We start from the raw sequence: 20,957 nt of genomic DNA on the forward strand, positions 1-20,957 counted from the left end.
GGAAGATACCCTGGAGGAGGACATGGCAACCCACTCCACTACTCTTGCCTGGAGAATCCCAGGGACAGAAGAGCCTGGCAGGCTACAGTCCACGGGGTCACAAAGAGTAGGACACAACTGAGTGACTAAGCACAGCACAGTACAACATGTCTTCAATGACTTCAGTAAAGGCTATTTCAGAAGAACTGATAGGCCTGGCTGAGGATGTTGATGAGTAAGTGAGGGATGAGGAATATAAAGTGCAAGCAGAGGTTGCCTACTGAGAAAGGCAGGAGAGACACAAGAGCAGCTGCAGGAGGAAACTGAGTGAGAGGGGAGGCGAAGTGTTCCGTTGGGTGGTTTCAAGTTGGGAACGATTCAGGCTCGCCGAAAACCCAATGAGAGGACTTCCCTGGTGGAGCAGTGGATAAGAGTCCACCTGCCATGCTGGTGGCGTGAGGGCTGAGTTTTTTCACTCCTCTTATTTTGGGTGTTGCTACTCAGCAGCCGACGGGATTTGTGGGCTGGATCAGTGGTGACAGGGTTAGAAAAAGAAATGTAGGAATCTGGCTCTCAGAAACAAGGTTTGCAAACTTGCAACAATTCCAAGGTTTCCTAGAATAAAATAATTCCAACTGATTTTGAAATTGGATTTTTGTTTAGTATCAAGATTAGGACAAGAATAGGTATGCCTCTTTGGATACATCTGTGTAACGTAAAGAGTATCATCAAGCTTTTGGTTTCTCGGTAGCACATAATTATCCATAGTAGCAGTGTCCTTCCTGAAATCAATACGTTTAAGATCTTTTAAGTGTGTAAACAGTACAGAAGCATTGGTCTTACGTATCTTAAGTACAAATTGTACTTTTTTTGCACATTGGATTAAAGTTATTTCCATCAGCAACAGTCTGTTTTCAATCAATATTTGTTAGACCAAATATTTATATTCTTGAAGTATATTTCATCATTGGTTACAGTTTTAAGTGAAAGATGACTGCCTTTTCATAGCCATAAAGTGAATTATAAGTGCCGTTCCAATTCCAACATTTCTTTAGGAATATATTGAAATACCAACCATAGTTTGAATTGTGTTCTGTAATAAAGTATCAGTTCTTTTAGAATGTTAAAAAAAAAAAAAAGAAGAGAAAAAAAGAATCTGCCTGCCAATGCAGGGGATACAGGTTCGATCCCTGGTCTGGGAAGATTCCCATGTGTGTGGAGGAATGAAGCCTGTGTGCCTAGAGATTGTGCTCTGCAACAAGAGAAGCCACCACAATGAGAAGCCCAAGCACCACAATGAAGAGGAGCCCCTGCTCGCTGCAACTAGAGAAAGCTTGCACACAGCAACGAAGACACAGTTCAGCCAAAAATAAATTAAAAAAAAAAACAAAAAGAGAGAGAGAGAGGAGAAGCAGAAGTATCTCAACGAGCAGAGAGAAGAGGTAATGTTCCTGACAAGAGGGCAGGAATGAGGTAGGAAAAACTGGACTCTATAATACAGGGACAACCCTTTATTATAAAAGGAAGGAACTATAAAAGGAGGAATAAAATATGTACAAAACCAGGCAGATTTATACATTCGAAGTTGGAAGGGTGAGGATTCCCACACAACAGCTTCTATTTTCTCTACAAAAGAAGAGACAAAGTCTTCAGCAAGGCTTGAGCCACTAAGAACTGAGAAGGGTGCAAATAATCTCTGTGAAGAACAAGATAAAGAAATAATCACTGAAACAGCAGAAGTGCTAGGCAGTTGTGAGGGTCCACTTGAGGTGTGTGATCTTCCTGAAACTGCAATGGAACAAATCTGCCTGGATGAACAAAATCTTATGACTAGGAACATTAAAGGAAGGATTAGAAGTTTCTAAAGACTCTAAGCCAGTGCTTAAGGCCTGACTATTAAGTCCCGACTATAAGTTGCCCACTGGAACAATTTATCTTTAGAAGAACAACTTCTGACAAGTAACCAGAGTTATTAAGCTAGGATTCCATTTCTAAGCAGAAATATACAGAAACAAGTAGTGAAACAGAAATCTTTGAGATGCGTGAATTATTACTTTCTTAAGTCAGTAAGCACAAATAGTTTGATTTGCAAATCAATTGTAGAGAACCATAATTTATCAGGTTAAAGTACATGACTATTTAGTGATGATAAGAACTCACTTATGTGATGCTTCCCAGGCTTCTTCTTCTTCTAGAAGATCTCTTATGATGTCTGAACTGGAACTAAAAGGATACGTAAGTCAATACTGCCTGATAATAAAAAGACTGTGCTTCCATTTATTTAAAATTCTAAAAAATGCAACCTAATCTACGGCGACAAAAAGCAAATCAGTAGACCAGTGGTTACCTATGGGGGTGGGCAAGGAGGGACTACAAAATGGCACAAGAAAACTTTGAAAATGATGGACAGGTCCTCATCATCTTTCTTGAGTAGATGACATCACAGTACACATGTGACAAACTCATCAAATTGTGTGCTTTAAATATTTGCAGTTTAAAATGTCTATTGACAGAAGAATGTATAAAGAAGATGTGGTACATATATACAACGGAATATTACTCAGCTACTAAAAAGAATGAAACCACGCCATCTGAAGCAACATGGATGGACCTAGAGAGTGTCACACTGAAAAAAATAAGTCAGACAGACAAGAAACGGAGTATGACGTTCCTTATATGTGGAATCTAAAAAGAAACGATTCAAATGAACTCACTTACAAAACAGAAACAGACTCAGACTTCGAGAAGGAGCTTATGACTGTTGGGGGGAAGGACGGGGGAAAGGGATAATTATGGAGTTTGGGATGGACATGTACACACTGCTATATTTAAAATGGATAACCAACAAGGACCTACTGTACAGCACATGGAACTCTGTTCAGTGTTATGAGGCAGCCTGGATGAAAGGGGAGTTTGGGGTACATGTATCTGTATGGTTGAGTCCCTTGCCTTTACCTGAAACTATCACAACATTGCTTGTTAACAGGCTACATCCCAATACAAAATAAAAAGTTAACAAACAAAATAAATAAATATTTGCAGTTTATTATACATCAATTCAGTGAAGCTGTGTTTAAAAAACTTAATTAGTAATAATAATGAAAAAAAAATCACTAAAGCTTAAATAAATCCCTTAATAAAAAACCTGAATTCAAATGGAATATAATCATGAGCCTTTTCAATTTCAATTTATGGTAGCCAAAGATCAAAGTATGTCTTAAAAATTGCATTTTAATGATGAAATTCACAAGAGATATTAAGTTCCTTAGTGGCAATTAGTCCCTTTGTAACCAAATAAAGTACAATGTAATTAATTTGAACAGTACTTATACTGTAATTTGTTATAACACAACCTAAAGTGCTGTGTAATCTTTGGCTGATCTGTGCAGAGGGGCCGAATCAACAGAGTAGAGAGGGCATGTATTATTTCTTTAAAAGAAAAATGCTTTGAGGCTTTAAGCCTACCAAATGTAAATAAGATGTACATGAATATTAAAAAAAAATTTCTTTAGACATCCAAGACACAGAATGTCATGGGCATTGTACGAGACAAATTAGAAATAAATAGTCATCACAATCCCAGGGTAGAGAAGGTTCAAACAAAGGAGTAACTCTCTCACAACAGGTGTGGAACCGTTAGTGCCAGTCTCGTTTCTAGTGATATTCTCACAGATAACAAAAGTTTAACAATTAGGAAGATTTAAAGTGCCAATGAATCATTCTCAACCACTTCTGACAAACTGCTTAGAAGCAGTGTTTGCCTATGATTTCTGAACAAAAAAAAAAAAAGGGGGGGGGCAACAGTCAATAAACACAGCTCTGTACCAAATATTTAACTCAAGGGGTTTCCCCAATTCAGAAGACACTCAAGGAGCTACACACAGGGCACCCCTGACTGTCATCTGTCATCCAGCACTATCCCCCAACCAATGCCCACCCACTAGGTGGCAAAATTGCTCCTACTGAGAACTCAGAGCCCGGGGAAATGGGGGAAAGGGGTGGTCATACGGCTGTAGGTCCTTGTAGGAAAAACAGTAAAGTTGGCTGCTTGCTGACATCCTCTCCCCAATACACACATACAATTTTTCTTTTAAACAGGATGGTTACAAAGCACCCCCACTAGTCCAGCTAAGCAAGCAGGATGGCCAAGCCTGTCAAATAACATACTAGTCTGTGATCAATTTACTTCTGGGCTTTCAAATTACCAGCACAAATAACCGATTTGTTGAAGGATAGTATCTGCAGTGTGTTATTGACACAAACCTAACAGGTTTTTGCTACACTACCTCAGTGAGAACAGATGGTGGAGGAGGCGTACAAAACACACATCTCAGAAGTGCTCTACAATCTCTTTTTCCTCGGTTACTTTATGACCACCAACCAACATCAGGCACAGCTCCTTGAATTCCTCAATTCACAAACCTTTCCTTCTATTCCAGCTTGTCACTAACCTGATAATAACCAAATCACTAAACTGAATGATACAAAATTTAGGAGGTCTGACGTTTACCTAAAATGAAGTTTCAGCATATTTTGCTGTATCTGCTGCTTCAAGTCACCACTACTAAGAAACTGTGAGTTGATGCTAATACAATTAAAATAGCAAACAGAAATGTCCATTCCTTTTGAAGAAAATGTGCATGCATGCTCAGTCATGCACTCCTGTCCAACTCTGTGCAACCCCACGTGCTACAGCCCACCAGGCTCCTCTGTCCATGGAATTTTTCAGGCAAGAATACTGTAATAGGTTGCCATTTCCTACTGCAGGGGATGTTCCTGACCCAGGTATTGAACCCACATTTCCTGGCATTGGCAGGTGGATTCTTTACCACTGTGCCACCTGGGAAGCCCCTTAAGGTAATATAGTTAGTATAATCTACTCAAAAGCCACATTCCTAAAATTAAACACAAAGTTTCACGAATAGGATTTTACAAAGAGACTACTGGGTAAAACAGGCAGTGTTACTAAAATGACCACTCTCAGATCTCCTCCTTGTGGACAGCAGTAATTAGTATCTTTGAAATCTTAGTCATTTAAATATGGCTTGGAGATCAAAAATTCCTTTCACACACTTTGAAGATATCTAAACAACCCTCCATAAGAGAAAATAACTACTCACTCTGGTATACCCAGAGTCAGGGCATGCACAAGCCTACAAAGCTGTAGCTCTTAATTCTCAGACAAGAAATTTTTTCAGAGTAAACTTCAGATCTCCTACAATTTGAATTTGAAACAGTCCAATAGATCATGATTTAAGAAGCCAGATGAATGCGGAGTCTGGAACTTGAAAGTTACAGCTCACTGTAGAAGGGTATTCAAATCACACTCTCTGATGTCACCATCCAGACAAGGCTAGAGTGGATATGATTATACAAACTAATACACAAGACAATAATACACAAGCAAAAACGATGAGTCCTGAATCCTATGGAATCCCACCCCCTATTCAGGAAGAGCCTAGTAGATCTATTTGAAACACCCACATTTAATTTGTCATACCATTTAGACTTCATTTTCAGCTCAAACTTTCAAAAGTGTATGCTTGGCTATTTTTTGTTTGCTGGCTACTGGTTGGTCTTTGTCCTAGTTGGTCTTCCTATAACTGGTCTTCTCGTCATTCTCTGATCAAAAGTAGTGGCATAACATCTTACCAGGTGAAGGAAATGATTTCTTTGCTCTTTTTTCTTGCAGCATCTTATTTCATTCTACCAGTGAAGATTTTACACCAAAGCTGAAAAGTGACATACCAAATACCTCTGGCAAAAGTATGACTGGTCATACTACACAGAAGGAAAAAAGTCACAGATTTACGTTTTAGACAAAGTTAAGGTTTCAGTTTTATTTCTGTCACTTCTGTCTGTAATCCTGGGCAAGTTACTTAATCTTTCCTCAATATCCTTGTCTCTAAAGTCAGGATCAAAAAAACATATAGCTTCAACTCTTTGCGACCCCTTGAACTACAGCCCACCAGGCTCCCCTGTCCAAGGAATTCTCCAGGCAAGAATATTGGAGTGGATTGCCATTCCCTTCTTCAGGGGATCTTCCCAACCCAGGGACTGAACTCGAATCTCCTTCACTGCAGGGAGATTCTTTACCAACTGAGCCACCAGGGAAGCCCATATATAGTTCACAGGAATACTATAAAGATTAATTAACAGAATTCATAGAATGTTCAGTATACAGCTTGGCACATAGTAAGTGTTCAATAAATACTGCGTCCATTTTCATAAACCAGATGTGGGTCTGAATTACCTAAATAACTGCCTCAGCACCATGCTTCAATTTGCCCTAGGAGACCAGATAACCGTGTGCTGTTTTAATCTTTGATTTCTACTGTTTCTATGACATCAGAGTGCATATTCATCAAAATTTGATGTTTATCCACCATGGCAGGTACACAAGGTACTGTGGGGTAGATAAAATGCAAACATCTGCTATAAAAGTCCTATGGATTAAAGATTAATTACAAGTGGAATTTTTCTGTATCTAATCGCTGCTCTCCCTCAATTCCCACCTCCCCCTCCAAGTCTCTGCTTATAACTGTGGCACTAATTTGAGCATGGTTGAGTACATTCAACTAAAACAAAAACCTCTTTAAGGGCCAATCACTGGAGGACCGATGAACAGCATAAAAGCCCACCAGACAACAGAACTCAAATAAATGCTACCAGCTCCACAAATCCTTTCTCAGACCCCCTTTCCAAATAATCTGTTCTGTAGGGTAAGCAACAGCTTATGTGCTGAATATTTTAGCAGCTGGCTGACAATATTAGAATAGTAAACATTCTAGGTCGAAAAAAAAATCACTCAGTGACAAAACCAAAAATTACCATTTTGTTAGCAACTACTCTACACATGGACATCACCAGATGGTCAACACCGAAATCAGATTGATTATATACTTTGCAACCAAAGATGGAGAAGCTGTAAACAGTTAGTGAAAACAAGACCAGGAGCTGACTGTGGCTCAGATCATGAACTCCTTATTGCGAAGTTCAGACTTAAATTGAAGAAAGTAGGGAAAACCACTAGACCATTCAGGTATGACCTCAATCAAATCCCTTATGATTATACAGTGGAAGTGAGAAATAGATTTAAGGGACTAGATCTGATTGATAGAGTGCCTGATGAACTCTGGACGGAGGTTCGTGACATTGTACAGGAGACAGGGACCAAGACCATCCCCACGGAAAAGAAATGCAAAAGAGCGAAACGGCTGTCTGAGGAGGCCTTACAAATAGCTGTGAAAAGAAGAGAAGCGAAAAGCAATGGAGAAAAGGAAAGATATAAGCATCTGAATGCAGAGTTCCAAAGAATAGCAAGGAGAGATAAGAAAGCCTTCCTCAGTGATCAATGCAAAGAAATAGAGGAAAACAACAGAATAGGAAAAACAAGAGACCTCTTCAAGAAAATTAGAGATTCCAAGGGAACATTTCATGCAAAGATGGGCTCGATAAAGTACAGAAATGGTATGGACCTAACAGAAGCAGAAGATATTAAGAAGAGGTGGCAAGAATACACAGAAGAACTGTACAAAAAAGATCTTCACGACCAAGATAGTCACGATAATGTGATCACTGACCTAGAGCCAGACATCTTGGAATGTGAAGTCAAGTGGGCCTTAGAAAGCATCACTACTAACAAAGCTAGTGGAGGTGATGGAATTCCAGTTGAGCTATTTCAAGGCTTGAAAGATGATGCTGTGAAAGTGCTGCACTCAATATGCCAGCAGATTTGGAAAACTCAGCAGTGGCCACAGGACTGGAAAAGGTCAGTCTTCATTCCAATCCCAAAGAAAGGCAATGCCAAAGAATGCTCAAACTACCGCACAATTGCCCTCATCTCACACGCTAGCAAAGTCATGCTCAAAATTCTCCAAGCCAGGCTTCAGCAATATGTAAACCGTGAACTCCCAGATGTTCAAGCAGGTTTTAGAAAAGGCAGAGGCACCAGAGATCAAATTGCCAACATCCGCTGGATCACGGAGAAAGCAAGAGAGTTTCAGAAAAACATCTATTTCTGCTTCATTGACTATGCCAAAGCCTTTGACTGTGTGGATCACAACAAACTGTGGAAAATTCTGAAAGAGATGGGAATCCCAGACCACCTGACCTGCCTCTTGAGAAACCTGTATGCAGGTCAGGAAGCAACAGTTAGAACTGGACATGGAACAACAGACTGGTTCCAAATAGGAAAAGGAGTACGTCAAGGCTGTATATTGTCACCTTGCTTATTTAACTTATATGCAGAGTACATCATGAGGAACGCTGGGCTGGAAGAAGCACAAGCTGGAATCAAGATTGCCGGGAGAAATATCAATAACCTCAGATATGCAGATGACACTACCCTTATGGCAGAAAGTGAAGAGGAACTCAAAAGCCTCTTGATGAAAGTGAAAGGGGAGAGTGAAAAGGTTGGTTTGAAGCTCAACATTCAGAAAACAAAGATCATGGCATCTGGTCCCATCACTTCATATAGATGGAAAAACAGTGGAAACAGTGTCAGACTTTGTTTTTTTGGGCTCCAAAATCACTACAGATGCTGATTGCAGCCATGAAATTAAAAGACGCTTGCTCCTTGGAAGGAAAGTTATGACCAACCTTGATAGTATATTAAAAAGCAGAGACATTACTTTGCCAACCAAGGTCCGTCGAGTCAAGGCTATGGTTTTTCCTGTGGTCATGTATGGATGTGAGAGTTGGACTGTGAAGAAAGCTGATCGCCGAAGAATCGATGCTTTTGAACTGTGGTGTTGGAGAAGACTCTTGAGAGTCCCTTGGACTGCAAGGAGATCCAACCAGTCCATTCTAAAGGAGATCAATCCTGGGTGTTCATTGGAGGGACTGATGCTAAAGCTGAAACTGCAATACTTTGGCCACCTCATGCGACGAGTTGACTCACTGGAAAAGACTCTGATGCTGGGAAAGGTTGGGGGTGGGAGGAGAAGGGGACGACGGAGAATGAGATGGTTGGATGGCATCACCGACTCTGTGGACATGAGTTTGAGTGTACTCCGGGAGTTGGTGATGGACAGGGAGGCCTGGCGTGCTGTGATTCATGGGGTCGCGGAGAGTCGGACACAACTGAGCGACTGAACTGAACTACTACTTCTACAAATCACTGTGATACTAGATTATATAATTAGCTTCATTCATATTAGAACCATAGTTTTCTCTCCAACTGACAGGTGGACAAAGGCTCAGATAAAGAGAACAGAAGGATGTTTTCATGCTCTCCACTAGATCTAGAAAAAGATAAAATGAAGAAAGCTTCAAATTCAGATACAAGAAAAAGAGAATATAAAAAAAATTATTTATCACGAAATACATGGAAAATCCTTAATAAGAGATGAAACCAAACCATAACTAAATTTATGTTCAATTTACAAAGACTTCACAATCTTTAATCACCTCATTTGCTTTTCAGAATCACCCAGGAGAATGGCAGGGCACCAACAATATCATTTCATTTTAACAACAAGGAAATTGAACCCCAGGGACAATGATTCAATAATCTACTATGTGCCAGGCATCCTGCTAAAGGAACAAAGCATGACTGAGCTGATGAACAAAGAAGATGCACAGCTAGGTACAGGGATCTGATGCACACATGTGCATTTCAAGGACATGATGTCATAGCATCTGAGGAGAAGATAACACTGCCCCAGAACAATGCCCGATTTGTCCGAAGGACTGTAGATCTCACATACCATTAAGTTCTTTCGAAAATGCAAAAGGTAGGGGAAAATGATTCCAGGTTCCTACATTTTCCCTAGAAACTTTCAACAATCAAAATTCACCACCTGGAACAAGATGAACCCTTTAACTTTCAGGGGTACTCTGAAGTTCAGAAATGTTCCCGGGGTTGGGGGAGGGGAGCCTCAGGGTGAAGGCTGTAATAAAATACAAAACAGTAATGCATATTAGTGGAAAAAGTATATTATGTAGCAACAAAAATGAGTATTTTGTGGAAACATTAAATTCATTCTACAACACATTATTACAGTTAAAAACCAAATGTGCTAACCTTCCAAAGCAATTAAAAGAATTTTTTTAAATAGCAAAGCTATCACTGAATTATAGTAAGATACTTCTTAGGATCAGTTACTTTGATAATGTTTCCTTAGATACTGTTTTCTCTTAATTTGAACAGAACCTATTCAACAGTTTTCCTAATAACCCCAATGCCTCCTAAAGTACAAGATCCTATCACTATATTTGTCTTACCTTACTGCCTGCATCACCAAACTTCATTAACCAGTTTATAATAATGACACTGATAAAGATAATGATGATTTCCAAAACTTTACTGTAAACTACTTACTCTAGTTTTTTTTGCTAGAGTAGATTAATAATCTTTGCATGTTTCAAAACCAAAATGACATAAGAATAAATACACTGAGAGGTTTCACTTCCTCCTCTGTCTCCCGCAACTCTGTTCCCCTCTATTTCCAACAAATAATCACTTAATTGTTTTTTTTTCCTTCTGATGTTTCTTTATGCAAAACCAAACAAACGTAAGTATATCCAGTTCCTTTCCTTTTAGAAAAGAAACAGAATGCTATCTATGCCATTCTGAATTCTGGTCTTTTCACTTACAAACATACCCTTGAAATCTCTCCACGTCAGCATGCAGAGATTTTCCTTTTAGAACTATCACATAGGATCTCATTGTGTGGATATACTGGAGTTAAATCAATTAGCCCCCAAAGATGAATACTCAAAGGGGTTTCCAGCCCTCTGTTATAATCAACAATTACTTAATGAATAACCCTGCATGTACTATTGCCTAGAAAATCCCATGGATGGAGGAGCCTGGTAGGCTGTAGTCCATGGGGTCGCTAAGGGTCGGACACGACTGAGCGACTTCACTTTCACTTTCACACATTGGAGAAGGAAATGGCAACCCACTCCAGTGTTCTTGCCTGGAGAATCCCAGGGACGGGGGAGCCTGGTGGGCTTCCGTCTATGGGGTCACACAGAGTCGGACACGACTGAAGTGACTTAGTAGCAGCAGCAGCAGCAGCATGTAGTCATTTGTACACTGTAAGTGTACCCATAGCACAAATTCATGAGAATACTGCGTAAAAGGCCAAACAACAGGACCTTTGGTTGATCTCACCAGATTCCTCTCCTTCAGTTCAGTTCAGTTGCTCAGTTGTGCCTGACTCTTTGCAACCCCATGAATCACAGCACGCCTGGCCTCCCTGTCCATCACCAACTCCCAGAGTTCACTCAAATTCATGTCCATTGAGTCGGTGATGCCATTCAGCCATCTTATTCTCTGTTGTCCCCGTCTCCTCCCACCCCCAATCCCTCCTAGCATCAGACTCTTTTCCAGTGAGTCAACTCGTCGCATGAGGTGGCCAAAGTATTGGAGCTTCAGCTTTAGCATCAGTTCTTCCAATGAACACCCAGGATTGATCTCCTTTAGAATGGACTGGTTGGATCTCCTTGCAGTCCAAGGGACTCTCAAGAGTTTCCTTCAGCACCACAGTTCAAAAGCATCAATTCTTCGGCGATCAGCTTTCTTCACAGTCCAACTCTCACATCCATACATGATCACGGGAAAAACCATAGCCTTGACTATACGGACCTTGGTTGGCAAGGTAATGTCTCTGCTTTTTTAATATGCTATCGAGGTTGGTCATAACTTTCCTTCCAAGGAGTAAGCGTCTTTTAATTTCCTGGCTGCAATCGGGACTGTATTATGCAGCATTTCAACCAGTAATAAGTGAGAATATGTTTCCCCATAGCCTTACTGCAGAGTCTATTATCAGCAGATGTTAAGTTGTCTGCCAACCTTACAACACGATCCCAGAAAAACAAACAACCAAATCAAAAAGTGGGCAAAAGATATAAACAGACATTTCTTGAAAGAAGACATACAGATGGCTATTAAACACTAGAAAAGATGTTCAACATCATTCATTATCAGAGAAATGCAAATCAACCTACAATATCACCTCACACTGGTCAGAATGGCCATCATCAAAGAATCCAAAAACAACAAATGCTGGAAAGGGTGTGGAGAAAAGGGAACCTTCTTGTACTGTTGGTGGGAATGTAAATTGATAACAGCTACTATGGAAGACAGTATGGAGATTCCTTAAAAAACTAGGAATAAAACTACTATATGACCCAACAATCCCACTATTAGGCATATACTTTGAGGAAATCAAAATTGAAAAAGACACATGCACCACAATGTTCACTGCAGCACTATTTACAATCGCTAGGACATGGAAACAACTTAGACGCCCGTCAACAGATGAATGGATAAAGAAGCTGTGGTACATACATACATACATACATATATATATATACACACATGCACATATATATGGAATCTAGAAAGATGGTACTGATGAACCTATTTGCAGGGCAGCAATGGAGATGCAGACATGGAGAACAGACAAGTGGCAGGAGGAAGGAGAGGGTGGGACGAATGGAGAGACTAGCATGGAAACATACACACTGCCATATGTAAAATAGACAGCCAGTGGGAATTCGCTATATGGCTCACGGAACTCAAACCAGGGCTCGCAACAACCTAGAGGGGTGGAAAGGAATGGCAGGTGGGAGGAAGGAGCCAGAGGGAGGGGACATATGTATACCTATGGCTGATTCATGTCGATGTATGGCAGAAATACAATTTTGTGAAATAATTATCCTTCAATTAAAAATAAATTAAAAAAAAAAGATGTTTGCCAACCTAACAGGTAAGAAATGGATATAATTTGCATTACTCTTTGGGCAAACTGTCTGTTCGAGACTTTTGCCCATTTTTCTTTTTTGAGTTTGTGGTCCTTTCCTTCTCAGTCTCTAGGTGCTCAAAAAGAATATAAAAATCTTGTATATTTTTAAAAAATTTCTACTAAACCTCTATACATGAGAAGAAAATATATTAGCATGGCTTCTTTCATTGTCAAAACATTTCTAAGTTAATATTTGAAAGTTACACATATTTGAAGTTTTTCTTAGTTGATGAATAAGAATTCCAGAGTAAGCATCTACTCCATGGGCAATCCTCATTATCAGGTGATGCTACAAAGCTTAGGATCTAAATGTTCTGTTTCCCACTCTCAAAGACTCACAACTCACATTGCCTACTTGCCAACCCACTCCCTCTCTCAGCTGGTAGAACTGCCTCAACCATATTAAGAAGATAAAAGCAGGAGAGTTCCCTGGTGGCCTAGTGGTTAGGACTCTGGGCTTTCACTGCCAAAGCTGGGGTTCAACACTTTGCTGACGAACTGAGACAGAAGCCATGCAGTACAGCCAAAAATTTAAAAAAGGGAAGGGGGACAGATAAAAGCAATCTGCCAGGAACTTGCTGCACCTGCATCTGAACCTATCCTGTCTTCCTTGCTGTTTCTATGGGCGAATCAACCCCGCTCCTAACAAAGGCCGACCCTTCCACTTGCTCCCACCTCATGCCCTCTCAGGACTTTACTCAAGCAACTGGCTCCCACTCCTCATCACTGTCCCCTTCTCAGCCACACAATCCCATTGACTCCTCTGCGGTTCCTTCACATCCAGGCCTAATCTCCACCACCCTGCACAGCAGAAGTTCCTGAGAGCTGGCAGTAGTCATCCCTAAGATTCCCCTCAATGTACACGAGTCAGGTTTCCAGGGAACCCTTCACTCAAGACCACTGCCAAGACCTTCATGCTGCCCAAAACCACAGTCCCTGCTCCAGTTGTGTCTTGTTTGACTTCTCATCTGTTTTTTTCTGTCAGCTTCCATGGTATCAGCATGTCCTAGTTCCTTTCATCCCCTACTTGTCTTTTTCTCCCTGAATCTCTTTTGCTCAATCTTTTCAAAACGTTCCTACTCTCTAAGTCAGAGTGAGAGAGGGTTCAGTCCGAAGTTCCTTTTCCTTTTTCTGCACACCCGCACTATTGGCTCTCAGCCAGCACCATGCCTTTATGTGTATCTCGAACCCTGATGTTTTCCTTTACCTCCACCTCCTTGTTCATCTCTACCTGGTTATCTCACAGGCCCAGAACAAAACCCCTGATTACCAACACTCCCTCCACCCCAACCCCTGGACAAACTTTCTCCTACCCTTCCTCAAATTTCCCATTTTACTTAGTAAGTACCACCGTCCACCCAGCTGCCAAAACCAACATGTAGGATTCATTCTCAAGGCTGAGCTTTTCCTACACATTCTGGCTATCCAATCTCCAAATACAGGCCCAATCCCACTTATTTCTAATCTGACTATGATTGTTCCAATCCACTCTACCATGAGCCTTGGAATGGACTGGACAAAAGCCTAACTGGTCTCCTTGCTGCCACTTGTTTGACCTCTAATCGCCATCTGCTCTTCACAGCATCTAGAGTCATTCTTTGAAATCACAGAAACCAGACCACATCATATAAGATCAATACTGATAAATCAAGTTGGTCCCCACAATAATTTATAGATTGAATTTAACCTCAATCAAAATTCCAGCAGAATTTTTCTTTCTTTTTTAGCAACTGCTAAGTTGATTTTATTGGAAAAGACCCTGATGCTGGGAGGGACTGGGGGCAGAAAGCGAAGGGGATGACAGAGGATGAGATGGCTGGATGGCATCACCGACTCAATGCACATGAATTTGGGTGAACTCCGGGAGTTGGTAATGGACAGGGAGGCCTGGGGTGCTGAGATTCATGGGGTCGCAAAGACTCAGACACAACTGAGCGACTGAACTGAACTGAAGCTGATTTTAAAGTTTACATAGAGATGCAAAAGGACCTGGAATAGCCAAAACAATTTTTAAGCCCATGGCAGCACCTCTGGCCTCTAGCATCAATCATCTTGCTGATGAAAGTGTGTGACAACAAACAGCATCTTTTTTTATGCGACAAGAAAAGGGTTAGGAAATATAATATTAAAGAGAATCATACCTTTTTAGGTCAATCACTTTAAATTCTCATAAAAACTAAAGAAAAGTACCACATATTTTTTTTTTTTCAAGGAACAGAAATTAGGTTAATTCTAAGCACTGGAGTCCTTTTGGCCCTATGGGAAAAAATTCAGTTTCAAAATACAATCAAACATGTGTGCTTATGTTTAACTTAAGGGGAAAAAAGAAAAAGAAAAATGGAAGACATCAACTGTGAGAGTCTAATGTAAGGAAAAAAATTTTTTAATTAGCAAAATTTCCACAGCTATAACTAGATACTGAATCAAAATCTGAAGTGAAGGGGCACAGGGACAAAATCATGGTGCTTCATTTTGTTCTGACTCAACTATTAAGAGTATAAAGGACCAACATAAAGAAAACCCCAGTACTAGAAGACAAGGAGATCATATAGTAACAGGTTATAATACTCAGTCTTATAAGGAGAAACAAATTATAAGACAATATCTCAAAGACGAAAATTTCCTCTACACTTAAGAAGCATTCATTTGATTACACGTTTCTCTGCTAGTAAGAGGTGGAGTGTGAAGCTCGTGACGGAAGCAGCGTGTCCTCCACACGGCCAGGCCAACCTCTACGTCATCTACCCGGCTGCCCATCCTGAGGACCCAGGTTCAACTGTGCAAACATGGGGTGTCTGGCCAATACCAACCACCAAATCACAGAAACCCAGTATCAAGTCAAAGTTCAGGCCATAAAACTCTACTCTTACAGTCTGTTCAGGGAGGAGAATTTCATACAGCAGGATTTTAGGCAAGGGACACTGAACTGCCCTGTGTCTCAGTTCCCACAAAAATGAGATATCAGTGCAAATGATAAAGTATATGAGAATGACCCCCCCTCAACTATATTTACTCCAAACTTTAATGCTGATACATTAATTTTTTATTATTACCCATACTCCAATAACAAGATATAAACAGCTCTAACAAAATGTGCTTACCAGGGCAAGGGAAGCATAGTGAAAAGCACATATTAGTGAAATCTTAAGGCTCTTGCAACTGAATTCTGCAGAATTACCTAAAACAAATGACAAGCCTCTGCATTTGAGGCCCATCATTTTTTAATGCCTGACTCTCTCTGAGATACAAGAACAATGTGTACTACTTATGTGGTAAAATCAATAGAAGTAAGCAAAATCAGCAATTCCCATGTTTCAGAATGAGACTATTTGTGTGGGAGTATTTTCCAGTGGTCATGTATGGATGTGAAAGTTGGACTGTGAAGAAAGCTGATCGCCGAAGAATTGATGCTTTTGAACTGTGGTGTTGGAGAAGACTCTTGAGAGTCCCTTGGACTGCAAGGAGATCCAACCAGTCCATTCTAAAGGAGATGAGTCCTGGCTGTTCACTGGAAGGATTGATGCTAAAGCTGAAGCTCCAATACTTTGGCCACCTCATGCGAAGAGCTGACTCACTGGAAAAAACTCTGATGCTGGGAGGGATTGGGGGCAGAAGGAGAAGGGGACGACAGAGAATGAGATGGCTGGATGGCATCACCGACTCGATGGACATGAGTCTGAGTGAACTCCGAGAGTTGGTGATGGACAGGGAGGCCAGGCGTGCTGTGCTTCATGGGGTCGCAAAGAGTCGGACACAAAAGAGTCGCAAACAGTCACGACTGAGCGACTGAACTGAACTGAACTGAAAGAGAACAGAGGAAGAAGTGCAAATTAACAGTGCATGTCCTTCTTATGGGGCCACTATATAATCCACCATCGAAACCCAGACACCTGGGAGAGTGGTACAGAATACTTCTAATAGACACCAAGACAAAAAGTGGAAATCAGCTGCTCTCAGAGAAACCCGAACACATGGCCATTCTGTGTCTAACTCACATTTTAAATAATTCCCTTAAAGTGCTATTCTACTAACGAAGGAATCAATGGTGCCCAAGATAAAAATTCTGATGCAACTCATGCTGTAATGAGCAAAAATCTGGACTGAGAATTACTGACTTCACCTCTATTCAGTGAATGACTTGAGATAAGTCACATCACCTCTCTAAGCCTCCATTTTCTTCCCTGTGATACGAAGCTACTATATTGAGTGATTTCTCAATGTACCTTTGAAATTGAAAATGTTTCTATTTTTATCCTAATGTGCCTTTTTCCCAGGTTCCAAAGGTCTCCAAGGAGATCTCATAACATCTGTTCTGCTGATTTAAAGGCACAGATGGTATAAAATAAGAAAGCAGGAAAAACGCTCTAACTTTCAAGTTGACTATAACAAATTGTAAACTTGATCAATTCACTGAAAAACAAAATTACAATAACTTGATGTGAACATTACATATCATTTCTAGTCCATCCAATTTCATTCACCAGAACAAGGCCAAAGGACTCTGATTTTGACATTTTGTTTTAAACTAGAGAAAGCTCCTAACTGGCTGCCTATGTTTGGGGGGTCTTGGAGTCCTGATTTAAAGTAATTATTGATTGCATGTCTAACATTTAGAAGGAAATGGTAGTTCCTTCAAGGCCTCATACTTACTCTGCACCAAGCATTCTGAAAAATACATTCTCATCTACTTTTTTTTTTTAAATGAAGAACTAAATTCTGAACAGGTCAAGATTATACTGGAGTTTTATGAATCAAGTCAAACACACACAGAAGCAAATGAGACAAGAATTCCTCTATACTTTAGAAAATGTCTGAAAAACTAAAGAGGGAAACACTTAAAAAACTTCAACTTTAAGCAAACTTTAAGTATTACTGTGTCATGCCAACTCAAACTCTCAGCATTACAGTCATCATACCAAACCCTGGGTGATAATCAGATACTGTATAAGCTATGACAATGAATGCATCATGTGGTAAGTGTGGAACCCGGAAGGAACTGCCAATTTCTACAAGCAGTTTAGATACACAAGTTATCATCCACTGTGGACCTGCAAAACTCTCTCCTAAGACAGAAAACTGAAGGCACAAAGTAGTTTTACAGAGGATCTTTATATCATGGCAGTTCATGAATTTGGTGAAAACAGAGAAGAATATCTGCCACCTAGGACTGACTCAGAATGCTAAAAACACATGAATGTATTACAAAACAAAAATGTAAAAGGCTACTACAAAGAAGTCCATCAGATCATCCAATGAAAATGCATGATTAAATAAAAACAACCCAAAAGGAGTCAACATGAAGTGTCTGAGAGTAGAAGAAAACCTCATTATGTAACAGCAAATATCCTTTGCCAGTGAGAACTGGAGAAAATATAAAAATTATCTGTACTTTCATATTGTTCTAGGAGGATCACTATTCAAATCACTTGTACAAGTATATATTCACTAATAAAAAATGATAACTGAAGAAGACGAGGTCTACTGTAAATCATCCATGTTTTCTCTTCTGATGAAATGTAAAGACTGGGTGGGCTACATCCTCTGAGGTGAAATCACTCTATAAAGTAAAAATATTAGTACAAGAAAGCAAAGCTGGTAAAACAAGTAAGACAACAGGAAGGAAAACAGAAATCTTCTTTCACACTTCATTTTACTTCCTTAACCTTTCCTGTGCCAGGATTCCAATCAGGACACCACATTACATGTAGTGGTCACACCTCCTTAGGCGTCTCCAGACGGTGACAATCTCTCAGACCTTCCTTGTTTGTGATGACCTTGACAGTTTTGAGGCATGCTGGTAGTCAGGTCATTTTGCACAATGACCCACAACTGGAGTTTGTCTGATTTATTTTCCTCACAATTTGACTGCAGTTATTGAATTTTGGGAGAAGAGACCATGGAGGTAATGTGTCATTCCCAGGACATCCCATTAAGAGAACACAGGCCCTCATCATAACACTGCTGCTGATGTTGATGTTGACCTCCTGCTGAGGTATGTGTGTTAGGTTTTTGCTTTCTCTTCTCCTCCCCTCCCCCCTCTTTTCTCCCTGCTTTCTGTCTCTCTCCTTCTAGTACTTCCTCGCTCCCTGCCCCAGCCCTGGTTCAACCACTTCTCCAAGAAGTACTGGTTCCTTCTATTGGAGAATGTTACTAGAAACCAAGATGAGGGCACGAAATGTGCCCTGTGAAACTGTGCCACCTTGCTGCTGGGCTCTGGCAGCTTACAGAGAAAGGAAACATATATGTTAACTAGCTCACTTACCCACAGAGATCTGTAAGTATTTCTGTATGTATCCATCTGAATCTATGTTAAACTGAACAGGAATTTTAAGGTTTCCAATTTTAATCCAGTATCACATGGATAGTTTTAGCCTTGCCTGTAATCTTCCCTCCAACAGTGAGAAACCTGAATCCCATTTGTCATCCATTTTAAGACAAGGGCACATAATATTTATATATATATATATATTTTCATGCTAAGCTACAGATGGTCAGGATTAGACAAAAGTCTTCTGAAATAAGTCAGGGAGAAACTTCCGCAAAGATATACTAGAGAAACATTAAAGGTTCACACATCCGTGCAAATCAAGCAGTTCAGAGACATATACATGAAAATATTTTCTAATTCTTAAGCATGAGGAAGCAATTCTGTGCAAAAAACACTTAAAAATAATTACCATTAAGTGTGCCAAATAGAAAGTTGGCTTTTTCTCCCCATCACGTCCACAGAGGGTTCAAAGGCACACTCGACTGTCACCTACTAATGAGGGTCTTCTAAAGACTTCCCCCCAAAAGACCAGTAGGTTCATGCCACTACACCAGGGAAAGGACGTCCACATGTACCTCAAAGCCTGTTCACAGCATGCTCTAGTCGCTGCCGAGGAGAAACAAACCAGGACCATTAGGAAATATTCCTGACAAAGAACTCCAGGTTCTGGGCATGTGACTTTTCTGCCTGAGACCCAGAGATTTTTATTTAGCATGTTGGTGAATTTCAATTTGATGAAAGATTATTTCATATTTCACTTCATTATCTATTGACACAAGATGGAAAAGCAAACTGTTTCTCATCAATAAATACATTTTCTCCCATCAGTTTGTGGATTAATCCATTTGTCTCAGTGCTTTCTAGATCATCTATCCCATCCTCCTCCTGGTGTCTGCTTGTCTGCCACTTGTTCAGACATCTTTCCCACATCCCTTCTGGGAAGCAACAGGCAAGTGAGCTTGGCAAATGGGGCACAGAGAGGCAGTGCGCTCTGGGTCTCCCCCACCAATTAATGCATCTCTTAGGCTAGAGACACAGGCAGACATCCACAGCATACCCTATATTAGCAAAGCCAAAGGAACACCAGACCATCTCCAACTTCAGCTGGAGTCACTGTCTTGGCAGATCCCACTGGTGCTCCATCCCTTTCCACTTGCCTTTGGCCGCTGATGTGCTTGACCTGACCCCCAATTGTCAGCTGTCAGTGCCTCTGCCTGCCGTGCTAAAGCCTGCTGTCACCAGCATGAAAAGCTGGAAGCAGCAATGAGCAGCTCCCAACCAAACAACTAATATCCTTGGCCCTTGCCTTGGGTGGGACAACTCAGTTCAGTGTTTTAAGGCAGTTCCCAGTTGCTCACAGGGACATGTGGTTTATAACACATCCCTGAGATGCTGTCCTCCCTTTCCTGTATCCCTTTCCCACTTCTTTTAGTTGTGCTTTCGCCTTCCAAATTAACCACTTCCACTCAGATCCTTGTCTGCTTTTCAGCCCAACCATTTCAAGAACTGTAAGTTTACACTCTTTCAAGAATGTGAAGATCTATCTGGCTTGGCCATAATTACTGTCAGTCAAGAGACCTTAGGTTCTGAGGTCATCTGGACCTAGGTTCAAATCCTGGTACTGCCATCCACCATGTATTAACCCTAAGCCACCTATGTGAGTCCTTCAACCTTTCATTTCCACTTCTCTACAAGGGGTTTCCCTGTGGACTGAGTGATGTGATGCTGAACTCTCCGAGCACTCACATAACATCTGCAGAAACCACAGTAACAAAAGTTTACCATCTACTATTTCATTAACATAGCTTGACTGTTCTAAGAGACTCTTGGATAATAAGATAAAAGTTGTGGATAACTTTTTTGTTGAGTCCAAAAACTTCCTACAAAACCCACCAGCTTTTCAACAGAAAGTATCAAAGGACATACCCCTAAGAACTCTTTGAGTCTCTCTC

The 20,957-nt window shown here is 40.6% G+C and overlaps 1 protein-coding gene across 2 annotated transcripts in view; it reads right to left on the bottom strand.

Annotated features, from left to right (window-relative positions):
- Nucleotides 1–20,957, bottom strand: part of RAD18 (RAD18 E3 ubiquitin protein ligase) — a 102,331-nt gene that overhangs the window by 6,721 nt on the left and 74,653 nt on the right. The window contains exon 12 of one of the 2 annotated variants that reach the window (XM_055414375.2): nucleotides 2,140–2,202. The exons of the other annotated variant lie outside the window; for it this stretch is intronic. Coding sequence (XP_055270350.2) covers nucleotides 2,140–2,202 — 63 coding nt within the window. The remainder of the gene's footprint in view (nucleotides 1–2,139; nucleotides 2,203–20,957) is intronic. 2 annotated transcript variants of the gene reach the window in all.

This window comes from Moschus berezovskii, chromosome 24, assembly GCF_049115385.1.
Source record: "Moschus berezovskii isolate FMDL1 chromosome 24, NW_MosBer_1.0, whole genome shotgun sequence".
NCBI classification, from domain to species: domain Eukaryota; kingdom Metazoa; phylum Chordata; class Mammalia; order Artiodactyla; family Moschidae; genus Moschus; species Moschus berezovskii.